The following is a 27903-nucleotide window of genomic DNA, read 5'->3' as shown; positions in this document are numbered from 1 at the left end:
GACAAAAATGACAAAAATGACAAAAATGACAAAAATGACAAAAATGACAAAAATGACAAAAATGACAAAAATGACAAAAATGACAAAAATGACAAAAATGACAAAAATGACAAAAATGACAAAAATGACAAAAATGACAAAAATGACAAAAATGACAAAAATGACAAAAATGACAAAAATGACAAAAATGACAAAAATGACAAAAATGACAAAAATGACAAAAATGACAAAAATGACAAAAATGACAAAAATGACAAAAATGACAAAAATGACAAAAATGACAAAAATGACAAAAATGACAAAAATGACAAAAATGACAAAAATGACAAAAATGACAAAAATGACAAAAATGACAAAAATGACAAAAATGACAAAAATGACAAAAATGACAAAAATGACAAAAATGACAAAAATGACAAAATGACAAAAATGACAAAAATGACAAAAATGACAAAAATGACAAAAATGACAAAAATGACAAAAATGACAAAAATGACAAAAATGACAAAAATGACAAAAATGACAAAAATGACAAAAATGACAAAAATGACAAAAATGACAAAAATGACAAAAATGACAAAAATGACAAAAATGACAAAAATGACAAAAATGACAAAAATGACAAAAATGACAAAAATGACAAAAATGACAAAAATGACAAAAATGACAAAAATGACAAAAATGACAAAAATGACAAAAATGACAAAAATGACAAAAATGACAAAAATGACAAAAATGACAAAAATGACAAAAATGACAAAAATGACAAAAATGACAAAAATGACAAAAATGACAAAAATGACAAAAATGACAAAAATGACAAAAATGACAAAAATGACAAAAATGACAAAAATGACAAAAATGACAAAAATGACAAAAATGACAAAAATGACAAAAATGACAAAAATGACAAAAATGACAAAAATGACAAAAATGACAAAAATGACAAAAATGACAAAAATGACAAAAATGACAAAAATGACAAAAATGACAAAAATGACAAAAATGACAAAAATGACAAAAATGACAAAAATGACAAAAATGACAAAAATGACAAAAATGACAAAAATGACAAAAATGACAAAAATGACAAAAATGACAAAAATGACAAAAATGACAAAAATGACAAAAATGACAAAAATGACAAAAATGACAAAAATGACAAAAATGACAAAAATGACAAAAATGACAAAAATGACAAAAATGACAAAAATGACAAAAATGACAAAAATGACAAAAATGACAAAAATGACAAAAATGACAAAAATGACAAAAATGACAAAAATGACAAAAATGACAAAAATGACAAAAATGACAAAAATGACAAAAATGACAAAAATGACAAAAATGACAAAAATGACAAAAATGACAAAAATGACAAAAATGACAAAAATGACAAAATGACAAAAATGACAAAAATGACAAAAATGACAAAAATGACAAAAATGACAAAAATGACAAAAATGACAAAAATGACAAAAATGACAAAAATGACAAAAATGACAAAAATGACAAAAATGACAAAAATGACAAAAATGACAAAAATGACAAAAATGACAAAAATGACAAAAATGACAAAAATGACAAAAATGACAAAAATGACAAAAATGACAAAAATGACAAAAATGACAAAAATGACAAAAATGACAAAAATGACAAAAATGACAAAAATGACAAAAATGACAAAAATGACAAAAATGACAAAAATGACAAAAATGACAAAAATGACAAAAATGACAAAAATGACAAAAATGACAAAAATGACAAAAATGACAAAAATGACAAAAATGACAAAAATGACAAAATTGACAAAAATTTAAATTATTGTTTGGTTTTGCAAATAAAGTGAATAAAAAGGGATAAATAAAGGCAATCTGGCAAGCTTAGTTTGATCTCATTAAAATTCGATATTTGGTCCTAAGTTTTTCTCAACAAGTGAGAATTTATTTTGAAAAACCGTTGTAGAATTGTGGACCTGGGATAAAATTTAAAGGTTTTAGCTTTAGTTCTTAGTCGAGATTTTTTTTCATGAATCATTTTAGTCGTTTATAAAAATTTGATTAAAAATAACTTTGAAAATGACTTGCCTCAGAATATACACGTTTTCCGTTTTAGCTAAGCCAAATGTCAATCAAAAGAAATGACACTTTCGATGATCGAACACAACAAAACAAAAAACGTATAAATCAATGCGATTTCATCTCGTTGTAACAAGTAGTTGGACGCGGATAGGAAATCAAGCGAACAATAAATTTTATGCAATACTTCTTTCAGTGTCCAAACTGCGCAAACAAAGTTTTAACTGATTTTGTTGTTTGACCAAAGTTGTTCCCCTTTTCTCATCCATTTCGTTGTACCATTTGCAGCATAGCGTTGGATTCGAACATGCTTTCCGAATCCACACGAACTATTTTTGCTGTTTTCGAAATCTTTTAATATATTGAAAAGTTTCTTTCTCTCCACGGTAAAGTTTCATGTACGTATTGTGTGCTCCTGTCTTTTGAAGCGCTCTAAAGCAAGTTGCCTTTTAAGACTTTAGCCAGCTCGTTAGTTCATCGTCTTACAGTTCTAATAAAAATTTCACTTGTTTGTTTCCTATCTGTTGTATTGAGGGATGATTCCACTTTTCTAAGTAACTGTTTGTCACGTTCGAAGTTTGTCGAAGTTTGTCAAGAAAAATAATTCAAGCACTTCAAACGATTTGACACGGTTTGTTTATTTACGTAATAAGGAATTTTATTATTGCACCAAGTTTTCCCCCGACAGGTAGACAGTTGAACGAACAGATTCAACAACGCATTTGTCCAGAAGTGAACAAATCACTTGCCACATTGATTGAAGCAAATAAAGTGTACTGAATGGCAATGGAAAACAGGGACTTACCGATTGTGCTGAGCACCGTGAGGGAGTAGAAGAAACTCCTGGAAAACGTCCACTCATAGTCGTACAATAATGGTTGCGGTACCATCACGGCGCTGGCTGCCGGTGACATGTTGTCCAATTGGGATGCCATCTCCTCCGTTAGCCGCTTGATTAATTGCTCCTGAAAGCGGGCAATCTCCAACGATGCGAGCCTGTGTTCATTCGTGGACGGACACCGGTAAAGAATCGAGGAGAAAAATAGAAACGAGACAAAATTATTATTCAACTTTAATGTCCAATCTATTTTCTGGTGTGTTTTTTTTCGGTTCATTCACTTCTTTTAAACTCTTGAGATCAAAATGTGATCCCTGCACTAAAATGAATCAAATTAATAAGCTTGGCGATGAAAACTCAAACTCATTCCGCGTCGCACAAAAGGGGATAAGAAAAATCCATATATCAATGACTAAAACAATCAAGTCCCAGAAAATATCGCTATAAATGTCATATATTTTAAGAAGAAAAAAAAACAAACGTACCGAAGGTACCTTTATGAAAAGGCCACTTTTGAATTCGGTCGACTTAAAGGATAGCCCATCGCAAACTGTTTCTTTTGTTCTTAAACTAAACCAATTTTATGACTCCTATTCTTATTTGATCCCAGCATTAGTTAGTAATAATCTTGAGATAAACAATCAAATACCATCTGGTGGACTAAAATGCCCCTTGATTTATAAACCAAGGCAATAAAACGTGTTGTCAATAATTTAGGAGCTCAGCGAAGGATGAAACTAATTTCGCTGTTTAAGTGGAGGGTTCAATTTGTGCGACACTAATTCGGGTGGAAAAAAATTCTTCCATGGGTGGTTCGTGGAAGTGACGGCTGTAGGATTTTATTGGAGAATTATTCCACATCATGCCTTCTCGATAACTATGGAACAGAAACAAATAATAATTGATGTGTTTTTCTTCATTGCAAATTGCAAGTATCACAGAATAAAAACAAAATACAACCTACGGTATGAAATTATTCTGAAGGTAAACAATTATTTCTATTAATCGTACGTGTATGGTGGAGTCTAAGATTAACAAGGGTTGTTTATAAGTTAGAAATATACACAGGTCGGACTCGATTCTGTTTATAAGTTAGAAATAGGGGAGAATGAGGATACTTGATCTCTGGGGATACTTGATTCCTTAGCTATATCTCGAAACTTGAATGTCTTACAAAGATCAAATGTTCTAGAAAAATGTGCCAAGATGAGTAAAATAACAATGCTTGTAGTTTAAAAAATTTTAACAAAATAATTGTTTGAGTAATTGAACTTTGTTTGAAAAATTTCACAAAATGTAACTTGAAGATCTTTTTTCATCACTTTAAAATGTTCCTTACATGGGAAAATTATGAAAAAAAATATTTGTTCCAATATATCAATCGTTCGAGCGTAAAATGAATTTCATACTGCCATATTTTCAAAGCAATGGAAAACTCTCAACTTTTTTCAGAAAAAGTTTTCTAAAATGTTGATTATGGGTATAATTGATCCCCTAGAGTTGGGTACAATTGATCCCCCTTCCAAACGGCATATTCTTCTTCTGAATTGATCGTTATGATTGCAGATTACGAAATTACTAATATTTATCCAAAAACTAATATTTATCAACCATTTGTCTGAAGAAAAGAGCAAAAATAATTAATTTTCTCTTAATTATAAAAAATAGCGCCTTTAAGTATGCAACGTTATTAGCGTTGAGACTAAGTTATAGAATTTTCTTCTTATGTCTGCTATAGATTGCGAAATGAGAACAAACATAACCAAAATAGTCAACTAACATTCTATCTTGGGGTTTTGTTTGATTTTTATACAAGGATTAGGGCTTCCTGAATAACTCCTTCAATAGGGGATCAAGTCTCCCCTAATTTCAGAAAAATCGCAATTTTTTTACTCCCACGAAAATGCTTCTTGTTCATCAACGGGTTCAAGAATCGTTCTAATTTTTGGAGCATAGAAACTTGAAGTTACAAGCTGTCAGAAAATGTCAAAGACGGCGAGTTGCTAAATTTTTCCAAAAAGATTTGGTGAAAATAAGAAAAGGGGATCAAGTATCCCCACTCTCCCCTATACACAGGTTGGACTCGATTCTACGTTGCCCCCTATTTTTGGAACTTCTAATCGAATCCCACGGATAATCCAGTCTGAAAACTTTACCCACAGAAATTATTTTTTGACTTTTTTTAATGTGAAAAAAGAGTATATGCTTGAAAAAAACACCTACAGTATGGTTTATAATTCAACAGAAATGGAATACATGCGCACATAAACTTCAACTTTTATCTTTCATAAAATGATACTCTTATAATATTTTTTTTTCGCTCATGTTTTCTTCAAATAATGGATCACCTAACAAAAAATTTTACATTTATAAAACATTTGTGAGCTGATTGAGATACAGAAATTTTGTGGCATTTCCGATGCCTCGGCTTTGAATGGCTTTGAAACCATTATCAGAACAAAATCGTTTGCCAATGTACATTGAAACAATATAAGTTGCATAAATTTCGTTGAAATATTACAAAGAAAATCTTGTACTTCAAGCGTAGTAATGCCTAAATTCAAAATACATGGATAATCAAATCACCGATAATCGATGCACCGGATAATCGAGTCCACGTAAAATAAAGTCCTCTCTGTATTTGTTTGCCCCTACAAGTAGGCAAGTAAATACGAATTTCCGAAATTTCATTAATCGGTCTGCCAGCCAGTCTAAAACTTAGTAAGACAATTCCATACAAAAATTTATTTAAAAACATTATTTTATTATGTTTTGAACAGCTAACTCTTCTATAGCCTAATGGAAGTTGGATAGCAAAAGAGTGGCTCCAGAGAGTGAATCCAATATTTCAAGATGCATTGAAAATTGAAACCTTTCTTACATCAAAGCTATTCAAGACGGTTACGAATATGTGTAATAAGTAATCTTGGTGGTAAGTATTCCATTTATCATTATTTGATTACAAGTAAATGTGTAAGGTGCAAATGAACAGCAATTAACATTGTTTTATAATGATACAAAAATCTAAAAGGAATCGATCAGAATGGAACATTTAGACTAACAATTGTGTTAAAATGATCATTCGAGTAGAATGGCCTTTCATTCGAATTGTTAGAAATGTTTTGAAAATTTATTGTTTCTATCAAAAAAAAATCGCATTCCTAATTTCAGTTTAAAATTTTTTTTTATATTCATTTACATGGTTTACCGTCTCACGACATAACCTCATGAACAATATTCATCTTATTCACTTGATCCATGGCTACCGTTCTCCAACTTCTCGGGCATCCTACATCCGAGCGCTTGCAATTGCTTGACATATTTTTGAGCAGTTTCGTGAGTCAAACTCTTCGATTGACATGAATATTTTTATTCCGGAGCAGGTGTTAAGTAGGTACGACACAGAACGCACCAGTTAAGCATCAACGCTATTTAGAGCGCTACTAATCTTTTAAGTACCACATAAAACGTTTACGATGATTCAGGGAGCTGATTTATTGAATCAAAGCAATCGAAAGATTCCTTTTAATTCAACCACGGTAAATGAAAAGTTCATATTCCAGTATTTCGATAGCAACTTACTACCTTCTTCAGTGAACGTTTTCGAGAATCGAACTTTTATATGAACATATGAACTTTTCATTTACCGTGGTTGAATTAAAAGGAATCTTTCGATTGCTTTGATTCAGTTGAATCATTCAACCAAGTAGGCTCATACCACAACAGAGCTGATTTACGTCTTACTGAAAGGAAAACAATGATAAAAACTCGATTTTCATGTTATTTTTGTACAGTACAGTACAGTACAGTACAGTTGTTGTTGTTGTAACAGCTAGAAAGCATACCTTCTTTTTTTTGTCAGGAATTTACCACTTCGTGGCATTCTTCCCTTAAAAAAATGAAAAAGGACGAAATTTGTTATAATTATGAATTCTTATCAGTCTTTTAGTCAGTAAATTACAAGAATGACATTTCGTTTTGATGTTCGGGTTTTCTCAAAAGCTAACAGCATTGAAAATTTAAAAGTCAAACACAGGGTCTTGAGCGCATTCTGTTCCAATTTTGATATGATTGCTTTTAGTTTAGTTTAGTTTAGTTTAGTATTTATAGTCATTCGAAAGTGCATACGAGGGGGTAAACGAAAGGCTACAGTTTTATTAGAATGCGTGGGCTGGTTTACCATAAAACCTTATATGTTAACTATGAAAAAAAAAACAAGTTTTACACAGTTTTGACTAATCCTTCTGTTTCTAAGAATTAAAGTCGTTTTAGAGGACTTTTCACCTAAGAAGTGATAGAAACGATTATTTGCCTAAATATAAAAGAAGAAGACCATCACTGGAAGCCATAGGTTAACTTATTATTTTGAGAAATAATGGCATGGGCCAATAATGGGCCATCTTACCCCGCTGCTGGTACGTCTTTTACAGTTTTCCCCTAGATTTTTCGTCGTGCTTTTTAACTTTCAATTTTGATGTTCTTTAATTAGAGCTAAGTAAAAGCTACCAAAGTAATTCATACCACCCAATGTCATAAGGAAATTGATTTATTAATATCATTTTATTATGTTTTCAACAGGTATCTTACAAAAAAGTGGCTCCAGAAAGCAAAAGAGTGGCTCCAGAGAGTGAATCAAATCTTGAAATTAATATTTATGTATTGGCTAATGATACCTTCCTCACATCAAAGCAATTAAAAACAGTCACAAAAAAGTAATAAGTGGTCTTGTAGGTTAGAATTCCATTTATTATCGTTGTAGTGAACGGTGAAAATTACCAACTATTAGCATTAAAAATGTTCCGATTATAAAACAAAAATCTTAAGGAAATAATCAACTTGAACTAACAATTGTGTAATATTGATAATCTAAGTATCCCACAAATGAAGATGATATTTGTGTAGAAAAAAGAATTTAATTCGAATTCTTTCTTAGTGATGTTTTGATATCTTATTACTAATATCGAGGAAACAGCCGACAAACGTACTGAGTATTATAAACAAAACATTGATCACATACAATATTTTTGTTCGTTCGCACTGCAAGTTTCCACTGGGGCGGACCAAGCTTGGCCTACTAATTTGTGGTTGTAAATAGGTACAACTCTATCTATATCTATCATCTAATTAATAGTTGTTGGCCCGTGCTGAACAAAAATTTTGCATGTGATGATAGCTTCTAATAAATTCTACCAGCTCATTTCCACCATCTTTCAATTCTTCTAACTCTTATCAATCTATAATAAATTTCGTAATATTAAGAAATTCTTACTTAAAAGGACAACGCTTTTCACCGATAAGGCCGATCAATTAAGTAATAAACAATATATTTAAAAAATCTTAAAATTTAAAAATCTTAAAATTTTATCTTCGAAATAATTGTTTATTACTCGCATCCCCAATATCAGTATCAAAATAGGTATGATACTACAAAAAGCTTTTTAGAAGACGGGCGAAACATATATGTATTAGTGCCTGCTAGAAGGCAAATGGATATCGATATTTCAGAGGATTCATTAGTCAGTTTGCAGTCTTTCTGAAGCTTAAAAAAGGCAATATTATACGGACATTTGATTAATTTTTTTTACAAACAAGCAATCGTATATACTGCCGAATTTGAGTTACATGGAAGTTGTTAGATAACAAAAGGGTGGCTCCAGAGAGTGAAACATACAAAGAAATATGTGAATTATCAAATGGAAATGGTTAGCGAGGCGGTTCAAAACAGTAGGGGAGAGTGGGGTATCGTGGGCCATGGGGAAACGTGGGCCACTTTTAATATCTCAGATGTGTGTTGAGATAAAAATCTCAAACCAACTGTCATCGTCGTCGCTTTGCGTGAGCATATATTCCTATATGTTGTTGACTGAAATACGCATCATATGCTTCTTTTATTTATTAAGCTAAAAAAAGTTACAAAAGTTTACTTACATAATTAAAAAAACACCCGCTTATTTCATCGATGGGGAACCCTAAGTGCATAAAAAATATATGCTCATACGCTTATGATCTTAGTTTTGGCATGATCTTTCACGTGGAAAAGGAATTTTTGATGAAACATCAATAAGTCACACAAACGCAACCAATTTGCAAATCATAGCTTGTGGGGAATCGTGGGCCACACATCTTGAATCACCTATATTTTTATGTTTTTATAAACATTCAGAACTTAAAATACGTTTTTCCTATCTGTAAAGTTTTTTTATGCCAAATGAAGAGTTATGAAAGATATTTTGTCCATCCTTTATAAGAAATTTGGCCAATACGTTCGCGAGCCAGGTTTTGGAATTTATGCGATCATACACAGCTCTCTTTTTTATTTCATCATCTGAAATTGCTTGTAAATAACGAAATGAATTAGGAAATCACAGTTTTGGGTCAACTCATAAACTTTGCATGTTATTTGGTCAATTTGGATTTGGTGGCCCACGATTTCCCACCATTTTTCAAAATCCAAAAAATATTACTTTTTTCAAACAGTCAGGATTTGGGGAAAATAACTTATTTAAAATTTTAGAAAAATACCTCATTATACCTTGAAAATATAGAAAACCATACCATTTTTTATTTTCATTTTATCTTTAAGTCATGGAATAACGAAAAAAGTGGCCCATGATTCCCCACTCTCCCATATATAGGTAGTTGTCGTGGAATGAATTCCATTTAAGTGTCCCACGTATCAAAACGTATTTGTGCTGAAAAATTGCATTTCTTTCAAATATAAAATTGTGTTTTAACATCAAAACGACACACGGGTAAAAACAATTATTTTGATAAAAAAAAATTAATAAATTTAATATCATTGAATATTTTAGTTTCGATAAATAAAAAAAATTACAAAAGTAACTAAAATTAACAACTTATGCAGTGTTTTGTTATCTTTCAAATGATAAATAGTGTTGTTTGAAGTCTTCCTTTTCTAACTTCAAGAAAACAAAACACGCACTTGATAAAATAAATAATTAGATTTTTTTCAAATTCATTGACCTCGTAATTAATACCAATGAAAGAAAGTCGCATCCCTCATGTCAGATAAAAGAAGGCTGCCCTCAATAAGATGTCCCATTTCGTTAAACTGTTTTGAGTTTGCACTTAAAAACAAATTCGTTCCGCTACGGTCGACAGCATCCGTTTTATTTTCCTGCCCTTGAAACACTCGTCATAGATTAGACCGTAGCGACGACAATCGTTCGGAAAATGTAGACACTAATTAGAAAAGTTGTTCCTATGCCGTTTCTTCAACTTATTAAACTCACTCATTTGCTACAAAAGTTATCGCTTTCTTACCATCTTTCAACCCATTGGACTCAATTTCCGATGTATTTGGCATTGGTGACCACATTCTCTCGCAGGGAAATCTCATCCGCAGCATCCCACATTTCGCTCTCTCGAAGAATGAGATGCCTCGAGGAATTGCCCAGACTTTTGGGAATGTGGGTGCGGGGAAATACCCTAGCTGTTATAACCTTCCATTCCTCGACTTCGTTAGAATAACTGGGGGAATAGCAGCACGATTTTAAGAGATGGTTGTGAAATAATTTCACCCTCACTTCAAAAACACACGACCGTCAGACAGCAAACGGCAAAAAAGATGGTGAGCGTGGGTAAGCGGTCTGAACATACACGAAAACATTGAAATTCCTTCTTATCCTACGGCATTTGTTGGGGAAGCGAAACTCACATTACAACAAATTCCGTAATAAAATTCTTGCTCATGATCGCGCTTAACGTTTAATTTACGCACTTCAACTTAAACCTTGGGAAAGTTTAATTAAAATGAAATTGATAAACGTATTCAAACAGGAACAAGTGATGTCTTTTGAAGGAGCAAAAGGATTTTCAAGACAGATCCCAATCACAAATATAGCCCAATAAACACAACTTGACTGTGAATGCCAGAAACATCTGGATAGCGAATGACGAAGTGAATCAGTAGATTGTTCAATAAGTTATTTCATCTTCTCTTAGATTTGAAATACACTTTTCAAAGTCTAATCTTAAATTCAGGAGAGGTTTCTGAAGAAAAAAAAATTGCGGGAACAGAAAATACATTTCTCTCTTTTTAATTTCACAGTTTAACTCATTAAACCTGCATAATTTGAGATTTTTGTAATTTGGGATTAAAATCTATACATTCGAGAAATCTCATATTTTTTTATAATGAAACTCACTTAAATTTCTTAAAACATTGTTCAAAAAATTAACCAAAAAATCCTACTCAGTGCTATGCCCGATGAAAATGAACTGCAATGCATACTTCTAACATACAGATAGTGCACATACCGATAAAGACGCGAAAGCTGTATTCATAACTTTTAAACATCTTTGACTTACCTGGTCCAATTTTCACGGTACAGAATGTTTAGCGATACTGTAATATCCCAAATGTTCTCAACGGTTCTTTGTCTGGCTTCCAGGGCTTCGTGCAGCAATTGCTGGGAAAGAGTAAGATTGCTGTCGCTACGTGCTGATAATGGCTTCAGCTGGCGATTGGTGGAAGCCAACATTCGCTGCTGCATCTGAGAGGCACCACCTTCTATCGCCAGGAAGATGAATGACCCTGTAATGGAAAGGGAGAAATTGTACTTTTTATACTCGTCTCTATGATTTAATTTGATTAAGTGAACAACCCGTTGAGCTTCGAGAAAGTAAGATATCAGTTTGATGGAGGTAAACGATGCTGGAAATGGTTCCTGTACGAGGAAAAAGATAGAAAGGTTCGATAACGAACATCATCAATTTTTTTCTAAAGTTTATAAATAAAACAATAATCGCTTTGAGCAATAACGACTTGATCCCATTTGAAAAAAAGAATGAAAATTTAAAAAAACAAAACTTAAGCATGAATCTTCATTTAATTCAAAAATAATTCAAATTCAAACTTTGAAACATAATCCCCACAAGACTGTGACTTCCAAAGCCCAATTCTTAATAAAAAAAACAGAAATAGAAACCCGAGTGAGAAATCTGATTCTGAAATCTGAAAAGAATACCATAATATATGAATTTATGAACTTAATCTGAAATCTGAATCTGAAATCTGAATCTGAAATCTGAATCTGAAATCTGAATCTGAAATCTGAATCTGAAATCTGAATCTGAAATCTGAAGCTGAAATCTGAATCTGAATCTAAAATCTGAATCTGAAATCTGAATCTGAAATCTGAATCTGAAATCTGAATCTGAAATCTGAATCTGAAATCTGAATCTGAAATCTGAATCTGAAATCTGAATCTGAAATCTGAATCTGAAATCTGAATCTGAAATCTGAATCTGAAATCTGAATCTGAAATCTGAATCTGAAATCTGAATCTGAAATCTGAATCTGAAATCTGAATCTGAAATCTGAATCTGAAATCTGAATCTGAAATCTGAATCTGAAATCTGAATCTGAAATTTGAATCTGAAAGCTGAATCTGAAATCTGAATCTGAAATCTGAATCTGAAATCTGAATCTGAAATCTGAATCTGAAATCTGAATCTGAAATCTGAATCTGAAATCTGAATCTGAAATCTGAATCTGAAATCTGAATCTGAAATCTGAATCTGAAATCTGAATCTGAAATCTGAATCTGAAATCTGAATCTGAAATCTGAATCTGAAATCTGAATCTGAAATCTGAATCTGAAATCTGAATCTGAAATCTGAATCTGAAATCTGAATCTGAAATCTGAATCTGAAATCTGAATCTGAAATCTGAATCTGAAATCTGAATCTGAAATCTGAATCTGAAATCTGAATCTGAAATCTGAATCTGAAATCTGAATCTGAAATCTGAATCTGAAATCTGAATCTGAAATCTGAATCTGAAATCTGAATCTGAAATCTGAATCTGAAATCTGAATCTGAAATCTGAATCTGAAATCTGAATCTGAAATCTGAATCTGAAATCTGAATCTGAAATCTGAATTTGAAATCTGAATCTGAAATCTGAATCTGAAATCTGAATCTGAAATCTGAATCTGAAATCTGAATCTGAAATCTGAATCTGAAATCTGAATCTGAAATCTGAATCTGAAATCTGAATCTGAATCTGAAATCTGAATCTGAAATCTGAATCTGAAATCTGAATCTGAAATCTGAATCTGAAATCCAGGGTTGCTAGCGAACCGGGAAAACCGGGAAAAACTTTGGAATTTCATCGCGTCACCGGGAAACCGGGAAAATTGTCATGTTTGAAATTTTTTCACTGAATTAGCAAAATATTTTTTAATTTATATTTAATTGTAAGACTAGTTTCGACAGTCTCGATATAGATTGACATCATCAACGCTTATTTCCGTTCATTAGTTGACAAACGAAGTTACAATCGCCTTTTTACTAATTTTGCGGAGCGAATAAGAGATATCTAATTTTTCTCTCTACGCAAGCGCGCTCCTTTTACAAGCAGAACTCAAATGTTAAACATTTAAAAGCGAAACTCTAATCAACAAAATTAAATACAAAATGTTTGGTAACTCAATGATACCAAGTTTGTACAATTTTCACCAGTGAGAAGTAAATTTCTTAGGGCCTTATTTCTAGTTTCCGACTACATACCAGTTTTAGCTTTTGACGTCAAATGAATCAGTGTTCAATTTACATGTTTTATAACATTATTTTATGCAAAAAGCAAATATTTAAGCAAAGTTACATTTTTCTGACCAAAGGAATCTCTTTTTCACCAGAAAAGATATTGTTTTTCATTGTTCTTGTTGGGTATTTATATCATTTGAATTGGCCTGAGGAACGAAGCCTTGTATGTTATGTTTTGTTTTTCAATATATGTCTAACGTCTTATGTAAAAATTGTGTCAAAAACAAGCTCCTATCGAAATGTAAGGTCTTTATGTAGCATAGCATAGCATAGCACACATCTTGCATTGGCTGATACACGAGGTACAACTAATAATCAAACCCAACACAAGATGCCAAAATAACGGCGTGTTCGTAAACTGATTTGTTTGGGTGATGCATCGATTTTTTTGGTAGATGTCAAAATTTGATTTAATCACCTTCCAATGCTTTTGTATACAGTTGGTTGAATTTACGAACGCCAGCATCGATAGAAAAAATCACTTCGATAGAAAAAATCTATTTACGAACACGCCGTAAGTACCTGGATTCAATACTTATTTCAAGTGTTGTTATTGAGAATCAGTGTATACCACAATGCACACCTTGGCAAGTCAATGTAATCATATAGGGATAGTCTGAACAGCTAGATGAACTTTTCAGGTGCAGAAAACTCATACGACTCTACATGTAAAGATGCTGTTTCAGACAGGAAAGGGAAGGGTTAATCGTTTTGATGGAAATTCCTACTTGACAGATAGGATTGATGAATAAAGAAATATAATGTTCACAAATAACAAATTCAATAAATGGAAAGAGCTCACCAATGCTTTGAGATGCTGACAACCATGGGGGATAAGGAACCTAACAAGCTCCTATCGAAATGTAAGGTCTTTATGTTGATACAAAATAATATCTGCATTCAAACCAGTCCTGTCTTATTCACGATTTTCTATATTTTCACGGATCTTTTGTTCAAATGACAATACTAAAGTTATTGTTTGTTTTGTTAAAAACAATTTTTTTTTCTAAAACATGTCTTTGAATTTGTACAAAAAAAATATCAGCACTTGGAAAATAACTAAATATTTTCCTGCAATCTGATGATTTTCAATTTTGTATGGAAATCCCTATTTAAGTTGCAAGCTGATATGACGCTATGGGTCGATGCATATTTTCTACATTTTTTTATACTAATTATACATTTTTTTTCAACAACTCTATACCAATTCTAGAAAAACTGAAATTCTGGCACTGTTGCTCAAAAAACCACATTTTATTTTGGAAGTTGAACACTAATAGATGCCAATTTCGTTGCATTCGATCCAAAAATTTATGAAAACCTGTTAATTTGATACGAAACGACAACATGTTAAAATACGTCGAAAGTTTTTTCTCGATTTCTTATTGGTTAATAAGGTTTGAAAAACACTTGATAAAAAATTGAGGGCTTCACATTGATTTTTTTATTCACCATGATTTTATATTCAAAAACGAGTATAATAAATACGGGAAAATCATAATTTTTAACCGGGAAAAAGCCGGTGGAAAACCGGGAAAAACTTTGGAATTTTAAAACGAAAATTCGCTAGCAACCCTGGAAATCTGAATCTGAAATCTGAATCTGAAATCTGAATCTGAAATCTGAATCTGAAATCTGAATCTGAAATCTGAATCTGAAATCTGAATCTGAAATCTGAATCTGAAATCTGAATCTGAAATCTGAATCTGAAATCTGAATCTGAAATCTGAATCTGAAATCTGAATCTGAAATCTGAATCTGAAATCTGAATCTGAAATCTGAATCTGAAATCTGAATCTGAAATCTGAATCTGAAATCTGAATCTGAAATCTGAATCTGAAATCTGAATCTGAAATCTGAATCTGAAATCTGAATCTGAAATCTGAATCTGAAATCTGAATCTGAAATCTGAATCTGAAATCTGAATCTGAAATCTGAATCTGAAATCTGAATCTGAAATCTGAATCTGAAATCTGAATCTGAAATCTGAATCTGAAATCTGAATCTGAAATCTGAATCTGAAATCTGAATCTGAAATCTGAATCTGAAATCTGAATCTGAAATCTGAATCTGAAATCTGAATCTGAAATCTGAATCTGAAATCTGAATCTGAAATCTGAATCTGAAATCTGAATCTGAAATCTGAATCTGAAATCTGAATCTGAAATCTGAATCTGAAATCTGAAATCTGAATCTGAAATCTGAATCTGAAATCTGAATGTGAAATCTGAATCTGAAATCTGAATGTGAAATCTGAATCTGAAATCTGAATCTGAAATCTGAATCTGAAATCTTAATTTGATATCTGAGATGAATCCTCCATTTGTTATTTAACTGTTTCGATGACCAATAAAGGGTATGGTTACTTACGATTGATGTTTTTCGTAAGTAGGTTCAATTTTCCACAAACTTGCTTGACAGTGAACATTTATTTGGAATAGTTCTAGCTTACCTATTTTATCCCAAATTGGGGTGTTCACAATGATAAGAGGTAGCTCTCAAATTATATTCAGGAAGCAGATTCATTTCAATCGACATTATGTCAGTAAGCCAGAGCAGCTGGATACGTACAACTTTATCTCACGGCAGCTACCCCAAAAATCACAATTGTAATCAAAAAAAAAAACTTACCCAACAGAGTATATCCGAACAGCAAAGTACAAATTCCCAAATTTGTAAGCAAGGCCGCCCAGAATGCTGAGGATTTTTGGTTCTGACATGAACAACATCCAGATTTTGAAGGAGCTTTCTTGGCGCTTATCGCAATCGTTGTTGACGTTTGGGTTCCATTTTTAAGAGCAGTGCTCATCTCACTTCGCTGTAGCGTGCTCATTCCATTATTTGATGATTGTTTCATGAGCGGCGTGTACGAGTCATACCGATAGCGAATCGCTTCCTTCTCTGCCATAATTTTCAATATTACGTGACTGTGGCCATAGTCTCGGTACTACTAGCTACTGCTCCTGGCATTGTACGTTGGGTGTTGTACCAAGTTTTGCTGCTGCTGCTCGGAGTTTCACCGCCGGAACACCGATGGCACCGGTTGGGCTTTATCTTGAACCAGTATCATTTTTACTGACTTTCTTCCACAATCAAGATAGAGCGCCGGATTCTGTGAGGACAGAAGAGAAAAACCGAAGAATGAATTTTCTTAATTGCTATCCCAAGAAGGTTTAGGTAGATAAAAAAACTGCTCATTGAATTTGGTAAAATAATTTTTCAATTAAAAGAGCCTGAAGTGGAAAATAATGAAGATTTAAATCGATGCTTTGGAAGAGTATCGGAATATAATCAATAACAATTAAAGATTTCAAAGAGCCAGAGGAGGGACCTATTTTTTCTGTTTATGAATGATTGGTGTCAGTTGAGTGATTTATAAGGAAAAAATGCTTCTTATCGTTGAGTTGATGGTGGTTTGAGTCAATTAAATTAGTTCAAATAAAACGAATGAACAATACGGTTTAAGAAGTATGACACATAGAGTTCAACGTGTAGCTAGTCAGGACGATCGGAAATCCAATCAACGGCCAGGCTTCATATTCCTTAGAGCAAGTTCACTGGTGTTGGCAAAAAGTGATAGAAATTTTGACATTTTGAAAATTTTACCATGCAAAAATGTTTCCAAGATCGTGGGGCGTTGTTTTTTTTACAACACTGTTTCTATTTCAGCCGTATGTGATAGAAATATTGCTATTTTTGCATCACAGCATGCGAAACTACAACACGTGTTGTTAAAAACTTGAAGATAGATCTTGAAAATGTTTTTGCATGGCTCTCTTGCTCTTACCTCAGAAAGTGTTTTAAACATTTTAGGTGTTACAAACTCTTTGAAAACGGATGAAAAACACGATGATAAAGTTCATCCAGTTTACGGTGTCAGTTAGACTTCAGCAATTATAAAAATGTATTGGCAATAAAAAAAATGTGTTTAGTTTTAAAGATCATTTGTCGTAATTGAAATTATGAGAAACCTGAAGCCTTGAAATTTCTCTTGAAAATAAATGTTGTTTAATTGAATTATCATCTAACATCCAGTTCACATCAATAAAATAAATAAAACATAAAACTCAATAAATAATTACAGAATTTAATTTTTTGATGGTTTTGCTTTCAACTCTGCAAGAAACGCGAGAAAACATACTACAGAAAATGTCTGAAATTTTTCATGCCTCATTACGAAACAAATGGATCAAATGTGAACATTTTATGTATACTATTGAGTTATTAAAAGTGTCGAATTTATTTTCTAATAATATTATTTTATAATCCAATTTATAGTTTTTGAGTAATGTATTAAGATTCTTCAAATCAAATTAACAACAAAAAAGTGGAGTTATCTAAAAATTATATTAAAATAAATCACACGCAGAAAGTGACTTTTTGCTTGAAAAATCCAGTAGGCTTTTTTTTAGCTACGCCAAAAATCTTTAATGGAAAAATTCCATAAAATTTGTAAGGATTTCAAAAATGCATTAATCAGCTTATTAGTTTGGATTGTAAAATCTTAAATAAAAAATCTGCTCAACAGTAGATAAGATTGGGTCTAAAGACATATAAGAAGCAGAAGAACAAGCTTATATGATCAACTGCTGTGTGGAAAATCGGTGTGCGTTATCATCGACGACGAAACCTACTGCAAGTTTGATTACAAAATGCTTCCGGGTGACCAGTATTACACTGTTCGGGATGGTGAAAGTTTTGTTGAGACGGAGACCAAAGTTGTAGAAATCACAGAAAAGTCTGTAATTTCGGTCTGAAATTTTAAGCAAATTTTCATCTCAGAATCTGTGTCACAGAACACAGAATTTTGAAATATTCACAGACACAGAATTTCTGAATTTTGAATAGTAATGTTTATTGATTTTTCTCAACCTAAATGTAAAAAAACCCAATTTATCATGAAATTTCAATGAAATTGAAAGAAATAGCATCACAGAAAACCATCACAGAATTTTTGGGTTAAATCACAGAAAGTGAGATTTTTTTCTCAAAAACACAGAATTTTTTTCGGCAACCTTGAGGGAGACATCAATATTTACGGAAGAATTCTGAAGAAAGGCACTGGTATGGGCATACGATAAGTGAGTGCAGCATGCTTTCCGAACGGTTCTTGACCACCTCCACATGCTGCCCATGATTCGCAAGCATGATCACCCAGTACTGTTTTGGCCGGATTTTGCATCACTACTCAAAGAACATGATGGTTTGGTACCAATCCAACAAAGTCCAGATCGTACCGAAGGAGATGAATCCACCAAATTGTCCTCAAGCGAAACCGGTTGAAATTTTTAGGGCCTTACTATATCGTATTTGAGAAAAGATGTGAAGCCTGCAGATTGTATCGAAAACTTCGAAAAAGACTAGAAAAGTGGTCAACATCCAATATCAGTCTGTGCTGATGTAGTCTGTGATGAGCAGTGTTCGATCGAAAGTTCGATCACAGGTTTAAGATTGAGTAGAATCTAATTTTGTATCAAATCACTGTAAAAGAAGACTAAAGAGAACATAGAAGTGAAATAAGAATTGCTCCTAAATTGTGTTAATTCTGTTCATTTTAAATCGTGCTTAGAGATAATGATACACCCTATAGCAGTTATTCGGGTCTATATGACCACGGTCAATTGCACTGTTTTGCTGAGAAAGGCTGGTAACCATATTAAAAAAACTTAAAAAAGAAATATTATAGAACCTTTCATTTGAGGAAAAGTCTGAGAGTTAAATGTATCCAACTTAAACCATTCCTACCCGATCAGAAGAGAATAATCTATTATATAAAATTCTCTTGTAACGGTGTTTGTAGTACTACTCCTCCGAAATGACCAAAACGATTTGAATAAAATTATTTTTCGAATATTCTGTAGCCATGCGAATCGGTTTATATCGAATAAAATTAACAAAAAGTCACCTCAATTGTCCGTAATAATTAAATTTGTAGTTTTTTGAATCAAATAAAAGTCATGACATCCATTTTTTCGAGATTTTCATTACTTTGGGCGCCGGGCGGGTGGTTTGTTATTCGTCTCTATGGTCGAGGCGTCGCGAACAAACGTCGTGAGAGGATAGTAACCAGGGCATAGCATACTGGTTAGTGGGAAGATTTGGGCGCCTATTTCTCAACCAAGCATACTTTCAACGCACGTGGCGGCGATATGAAGCCTATATGTGTTTTTTTCTTCTTGATTCCTAGCTCATTTGTACAGCACAAATGAATAAATGAAGCCTAGATGTGACCCAGATTGATAATTTACCGATCAAATCAAAACCATTAAAACGGTTTTATATATTAAAACTGTTTTGATTTCACGTTAATTGAATCAGCAATGGTTGTCTAAAAAACCTGAATTTGATACTGCTGCGATTGAATAATCCAATACGCCTAGAAACATTTTTCGAACATGTACAAATGTGCTTAACTGAAGATAAATCACGCGCATTTAAATTTACAGAACAACAACAAAATCCGTTGAAAATGAACAGACACATGTACTGAACAAGAGCCTGTCCTTTGAGAAGGATTAGGATTGATGTTTATTTAAAGGCCGAATGCAAAGAATTTTTTGCAACCATATGTGTAAGTTATCAATCATCTAAGAAGAATTTCCAGTTAAAAGGTACACTAGAGCGAATGCAAACGTTCAAAATTTACATAAAATGTATACATTATTTCTTCATTTATAAATGGTTGGGCCCAAATAAACAATCTGACTAAACAAACTCAACTTTTTTTTTAAATTATTTGCCGAAAAACTGTTTACAGGTTCACTGTTTTCATACCCGGTTTTCCTCTATTGAGAGTTTCAATTTACAAAAAAAAACACTTTTTTAAGGTTTTGAGTTATATCAGTATGAAATTTTCCAGAAGATGATATGAACTCATGAAACCATCGTAGCCTGAACAGGTTATTTCTTTTCGAACTATTTAGTTTTTTTTAAATCTGCTTTTGAATTAAATGTTATTGAATCTTGATAATATTACATAGTCTTAAATCAAATCGCAGATCCCCACCAAAAATGTTCAGAAAATTTTGAAATCAGAACATTATTTCGATCTTCAATTAAAAACATATTTTTTTTCTATTTTTAATACCTATCGTTTCCTTGATTCATTGGGTTAAAGTTCATAGGAATGTAATTTGCTTTTTTTTCATTAATCAATATAAAAAAAGTAGATTGCAGTATACAAGACCGCCAGATTTAATGCCATGGCAAATGCTGTTTGGGAACACTTCAAGTTGAAATGTGTCATATCTATAAGTTCGGTATCTAGAAAAACTTTTTGAACATGATTTTGGTAAAAATATGTATATTAATTCAAACTACTTCGAGGGGTGAGGATGGTAAACGAAAAGCTGCCCCAAAACTAATTGAGAGCTAAAAGCACTGCCAGATCCCAAACACTCCGAAAATTATCCCAATAGTCAACATTTTATTTTCATAAAGTTTCATATGCAATAAAATACAATAAATGAGAAACTTTTGATTTCGATTCAAACCTTAATGTTATTTCGAAAAAAGTGGAATAAATCAACGAAATGGTATACAATAAATGAAACATACATATTAAACCAGGTATGTCAAAAATTCCCTAATACACAGAAGTACACTGGCTTTCCTGCCACAAAATATTAAAAAGATTTTTTTTGCTAAGAGAGGAAATAATATTATTTTAGGAAATGAAAGATTTTTAATGCGGCCCGCACACTTAAACGAGTTTGACATGCCTGTATTAAAGTTACAAAAAGTGATTTTTTTTGCAATAGGCTTGCAAGTTGGAGGATAACATCGAACTGACAAAATAAAACCATTTTGCGACAAGAACTTGAAACCTGACCATTCGTTGATATACAAAAAATCTGAATGAAAGAAGAGTTAATAAAAAAGTTTTCATGAAAGTTGCATGTAAGATTTATTGAAGGTTATTTATTTGTTTATTTAAGAAAAGACCCGTAGAACTGAATTAAAATTGTTAGGTTTTATTTCGATAGAATTAAGCGGGACAATTCGAGTAAACGGAAATGAGGGAAATTTAAAAAAAAAACTAGAACATGTTCACAAAAGCGAAACGATTAACAACTCAATATTTCATAAATTTTAAAAGTTAATCAGCGAAGAAAAAATGGAAAATGGACGCCAAATTTAACAGGGTAAAACGAAGTTTACCGGGTCTGCTAGTAAAATTATAAATATCAAAATGAGATATTTTGAAATTAGTTTTTTTCTGACAAAATGAGGTATAATTTAGTACTCGTAGGATGTTAAAATATCTTAAATTATAACAAAAAGTCCATGCAAGCATAACTAAATTATATCACCCCTTGATAGTGTATATATCAGATAGGATTTAGACCACCAGAAATGTAAAAAAGAAGCAGCTTGTATGCAATCCCGATCAGGAGAGCATATCAAAATAATAACTCAAACGTATCTCACCAAGATATTTACATCTGATTCAGTTATAATTAAGTACTCAAAATTTTTGATTTTACGTATCTCCAACCTGAATTATATCTTATTCTGATTGACAGACTTGAATGGGGTTGAGCTTATTTTCAATTATAAAGATTTTTTTTCGGATTGTCCTTAAATAAAATGATTACATCTTATTTTGATATACGAACAACTTTTTCTGAAACACGGACATCGAAGTCAACGGCCCAAACCGTACGTTTATGAGTTTCGCTCAACAGATTCATAAAATTGAATCCAAGTTTTAGGAAACCAAAAATGGAGTACGGTTATAGCAAATAATGTTTTTTTTTGTTTCGATTATAGTCGTTTTACCATCTTTATGGCATTTGCGACTTTATCAACGTTGCTGTTGGCGGATCGTTATTGAAAAACTTATCCGGTACAACTGTGTTCGATGTTTACCCGATCAGGAGAGCATATCAAAATAATAACTCAAACGTATCTCACCAAGATATTTACATCTGATTCAGTTATAATTAAGTACAGAAAAATTTTGATTTTAAGTTTCTCCAATCTGAATTATATCTTATTCTGATTGACAGACGTGAATGGGGTTGAGATTATTTTCAATGATAAAGAATTTTTTCGGATTGTCCCAAAATAAACTGATAATATCTTATTTTGATATATGTACAACTTTTTCTGAAACACGGACATCGAAGTCAACGGCCCAAACCGTACATTAATGAGTTTCGCTCAACAGATCCTCAAAATTGGATCCAATTTTTGGGAAACCAAAAATGGAACATGGTTTTAGCAAATAATATGGTTTATTGACATTCCACTAGAAATTTTTCTCGAAGCATTCATATCTTGATAAGTTATAATTTTTAAAGGATTTGTTCTGCCTTATATCAAACTATGCTATCTGAACGAGATATAATCTTGAAAGGAGCATATCAAAAACTGATATAATTTAGCTATGATCGTATACATTTTTTGATATAATTTGAGATATTTTAACATCCTACGAGTACTGAATTATAACTCATTTGGATAGAATAAAAAATCGTATCAAAATATCTCATCTTGATATAATTTTGTTTTTCCCTCCTGATCGGGTACTCTTGGGCTCGAACTCGCGGACATCGGCTCAGGAGACAACAGACTTGCCAACCGAGCTATATCACAAGCCAGCAAATAATGTGGTTTATTAACATTCCACTAGAAAATTTTCTCGAAGCCCTCATATCTTGATAAGTTATAATTGTGATAGATTTCGTTCTGCCCAATATCAAACTATGCTATCTGAACAAGATTTAATCTTGTAAGGAGCATATCTAAAATTGATATAATTTGGCTATGATCGCATAGATTTTTTAATATAATTTGAGATATTTTAACATCCTACGAGTACTGAATTATAACTCATTTAGATAGGAAAAATATTAGTATCAAAATATCTCATCTTAATATAACTTAGTTTTCCCTCCTGATCGGGATATGTTTGTCTTATATGCATTCACTTGTGTATTGCAATTCTTGAAAAGTTAGGGTAGCAGCCACGAGATTCTAACCTCGACCTGCAGATTGAGAGGCGCGCACGCCACCACAGAACCATGCCTGGTGCATTGGAATGAGACTTTCAAACTTCAAACTAAAGTTTTCGAAGCATTTGCTTGCCTTGCAAAAAAACAACTGATTGTTTCAAAAGAGATATAATCTTTTTTTTTTAATCGACCAAAGCGAAGATTTTGATATCAAAGCTATATCTTAACAAGTTAATAATATCTCGTTGAGATGGGTTTGTGTAACAATTTTGATATGCTCTCCTGAACGGGTAAGGTACAGCTCGGAAAAGTAAAGCGCTTAGAATATAACCCGACACACAAGAATTCCGAGCAACTAATAATACTAATCATGCCAGAGATCACAAAACCTTTAATTTCCATGATTAAAACACATTTTATTTCAATTTTTAGATTTAGATATAATTCTTCTCCGTCAGTAGAGTAAGATAATCTAAATGAAGCAACCTCGTCGTTCCAGAACGATCGTATCCGTAAAAGGAACGAATTTGTTCCTACCAAAAATCCACTCTACTCCTCCGGATGCCATGCCACGGTCCATTTATTTCCGGTGCTTTCTGAAAACCTCCTCAAGTTTACAATGTATTAATAAACTGTGTCAGGAACCACCGTTAGAGAGGAATTTTGCAAAAACGCCGGCTTATCGATGGCTGGTCGTAAAATCTCTGTACAGAGGATTCCATTTTATTACACTAATTATGTCTAAAAGCTGGCTCACCATTCCAGTACAGCCACTGTAGCGATAAATAATGCCCGTAAAAGCAAAATCATCACAACTACAGCCATCAGCATCGACCATGGGAGCATGTCTAAAATGATGATTCATGCCTTTTTGGTACCTATACAGAGTTTTCCAGCATCCAAACTTTTCCCCATCAACTTTTGCGTTGGTTTTTTTTATGTACAAGCTAGCACTTACACCTATGCGTTTTTTTTGTTACTTCTCGATTTGTTTCGACCATAGGCATGAGCATAAAACCCCCGATAATGGTGGCTCGTGTAGCACGGTTTGGTTAACACGCTTCAAAGCACAAATATTGATTTACTTTCGTTTAACCTTTCGAATTGTTATTAGTCTGGAGTACTGGTTCAATATTCAGCATGATTGAAAGCAATTTCAAATAACGGCTTATTTACGAAACTGGATAATCAAGTTATTCCGCAATCAATCAACTTTCTTTGAAAATATGCGATGGTTGAATGGGTTGATTTTTTTTTACTTAGCAAAAAATTTTTGCCACGAATTTCTTTCAAACTAATTTGAATAGAAACTTTTCTTTTCAAATGAATAGGAAAAACAAAACCTCATACAGATCAAATCAAAGAGATGCTGACGCTTTCGAAAGAAAACAAAATATGAAAGAAAGTGGAAGAGTTGATCTCACCTCACTATTCCATCATATCTTTCTAAAACTGATTACGACTCACCAAATCTTGCTAATATGAACAAAATGACAAAAATAACAAAAATCACAAAAATGACAAAAATGACAAAAATGACAAAAATGACAAAAATGACAAAAATGACAAAAATGACAAAAATGACAAAAATGACAAAAATGACAAAAATGACAAAAATGACAAAAATGACAAAAATGACAAAAATGACAAAAATGACAAAAATGACAAAAATGACAAAAATGACAAAAATGACAAAAATGACAAAAATGACAAAAATGACAAAAATGACAAAAACGACAAAAATGACAAAAATGACAAAAATGACAAAAATGACAAAAATGACAAAAATGACAAACATGACAAAAATGACAAACATGACAAAAATGACAAAAATGACAAAAATGACAAAAATGACAAAAATGACAAAAATGACAAAAATGACAAAAATGACAAAAATGACAAAAATGACAAAAATGACAAAAATGACAAAAATGACAAAAATGACAAAAATGACAAAAATGACAAAAATGACAAAAATGACAAAAATGACAAAAATGACAAAAATGACAAAAATAACAAAAATGACAAAAATGACAAAAATGACAAAAATGACAAAAATGACAAAAATGACAAAAATGACAAAAATGACAAAAATGACAAAAATGACAAAAATGACAAAAATGACAAAAATGACAAAAATGACAAAAATGACAAAAATGACTAAAATGACAAAAATGACAAAAATGACAAAACTGACAAAAATGACAAAAATGATAAAAATGACAAAAATGATAAAAATGACAAAAATGACAAAAATGACAAAAATTACAAAAATGACAAAAATGACAAAAATGACAAAAATGACAAAAATGACAAAAATGACAAAAATGACAAAAATGACAAAAATGACAAAAATGACAAAAATGACAAAAATGACAAAAATGACAAAAATGACAAAAATGACAAAAATGACAAAAATGACAAAAATGACAAAAATGACAAAAATGACAAAAATGACAAAAATGACAAAAATGACAAAAATGACAAAAATAACAAAAATGACAAAAATGACAAAAATGACAAAAATGACAAAAATGACAAAAATGACAAAAATGACAAAAATGACAAAAATGACAAAAATGACAAAAATGACAAAAATGACAAAAATGACAAAAATGACAAAAATGACAAAAATGACAAAAATGACAAAAATGACAAAAATGACAAAAATGACAAAAATGACAAAAATGACAAAAATGACAAAAATGACAAAAATGACAAAAATGACAAACATGACAAAAATGACAAAAAATGACAAAAATGACAAAAATGACAAAAATGACAATAAAAAAATCGTCAAGCACGATAAAAATGACCAAATTTACAGATTTTAGCATTGATTATAGATAGGTGCCTTGTTGGTTATTATATTAATTCAAGCTTTTGCATTTACTCAACAATAACAAAAACGGCTCTGCGTTCGAACCAACACGATTCTATTATCAAAATTAATACAATTTTTTGCCACAGCTTCGAAACTAAGGAACGACTTTAAAAATGTATGCAATTTAAACCATTATTAACCCGAGAGGACAACAGTTTTGGATCACATTGTTCTTCTAACGTTTCGCTTCCAAAAGTCGGAACTTTATGAATGATTTACGCTCATACACAAAGGAAGCAGCGGCGCAGTTTTCGCCATCCTGTGGCCACAAACTGACAATCCTTTGCTGCGAGGAGTAAAAACTGTCGAAACATCCAAACCGAGAGGAGAGCAAAAAAACAGAACCGAGGTTAAGGAGCGTAAAATTCAAATGGAGTAAATTTTTCACTGCCCAGATTTGTCATTGTGACTGTTTGTTATTTATTTTTATCAGTGCTTTCCGAATGGCCTATAACTCTTCCAGCTCTCGTATACTTCTTTCTGTTAAAATATCGAGGTTAACCAAGCGGAAAATAACCCGTGTTCTTCTCGGAGATGTCAATTCTGTTATTTTCTCGTCTGGATTAATGCCCCATGAATTAATAGGGAAAGGATTTGGAAACCGTCACAGCTGCTGTATACTTCTAAAGGAAAAATAGTTACTTTTCTCGATGGAAGATTGTTTAACTATGATTGTATCCAACTAGTGTCCAATAATCAGAACCATCCCTTTGAAGAATCGAAACATTTTTGTACTGATTTCAAGAACTTTGATATCCCATCCAAACAGCTAAGCTTGTACCGGTATTTAACACCAGAGGAATCTTTGGTTTCTTTCCAAGAATCCCTATGAAAAGGAAAATGAAACAATGTTTCTACTCCATCAACTATTGTTGTTCGCGTTCCGAGTGGAGAAGATAGAGCTCTATCATCAACATCTGTGAATTTCCATAGCACTTTTGGTGTTTCGAGAGTATTGATCGTAATTTATCTTCTCCCGCCAACAATAATAAAACTACAGTGTACAATTAATTGCTAAGATTACGCAAAGATATTTAAAACTTAATTCGAAACGAGAGAATAAATGTAGTAGAAGTTTGGTGAGCTTCATGCTATCTTTTAGTTTTTCGTTCCAACAGGAAGCACTATCGTGAACAGTTTCGTGTGATGGCCACAAACTTTTCCGCTACTTTTGAGATTGTATATTCTAGGTACCTAGTCAAAGTTCACAAAGAGCACTTTTACAATCCTCTTTGCTCTGCGTCGTTGCTCCGAGCCTGTGCTTTTCAGTAAATATTTTCTTTCTATTTCTCCAGCCGTTTTTGCATCGCTGAGTATTTTAATTAAGACGGAATTAACGATACCGAGTATTTCGAGCCATAGATGACGGTTCACCCAGTTCGCCATCTTTCCCAGCGGAGCAAGTTATTCAAGCTAATATTATCTTAATAATGGATGAGTTTTTGTTTGTCCCCCTTCTAAAGAGGATGTAGCACTGATACTTTTTTTTCTAACAGAGACTGCACACGACAAAAAGTCGATTGTTTACGTACTGTGTTCATCCCTGTACTAATTTAGCCTTACTCGTGGGTT

At 32.2% G+C, this 27903-nt stretch overlaps 1 protein-coding gene across 1 annotated transcript in view; it reads right to left on the bottom strand.

Annotated features, from left to right (window-relative positions):
- LOC129752909 (uncharacterized) overlaps positions 1-27903 on the bottom strand; it is a 132064-nt gene that overhangs the window by 21866 nt on the left and 82295 nt on the right. The window contains exons 3-5 of the mRNA XM_055748697.1: positions 16120-16600; positions 11248-11473; positions 2884-3074 (exon numbers count right to left, since the gene is read on the bottom strand). Coding sequence (XP_055604672.1) covers positions 2884-3074; positions 11248-11473; positions 16120-16396 — 694 coding nt within the window. The 5' untranslated portion in view covers positions 16397-16600. The remainder of the gene's footprint in view (positions 1-2883; positions 3075-11247; positions 11474-16119; positions 16601-27903) is intronic.

The sequence above is a fragment of the Uranotaenia lowii genome, chromosome 3, assembly GCF_029784155.1.
Source record: "Uranotaenia lowii strain MFRU-FL chromosome 3, ASM2978415v1, whole genome shotgun sequence".
Classification (NCBI taxonomy): domain Eukaryota; kingdom Metazoa; phylum Arthropoda; class Insecta; order Diptera; family Culicidae; genus Uranotaenia; species Uranotaenia lowii.
The sequence above is the reverse complement of the archived record's forward strand: the minus strand, read 5'-3'. Positions and strand labels throughout refer to the sequence as shown.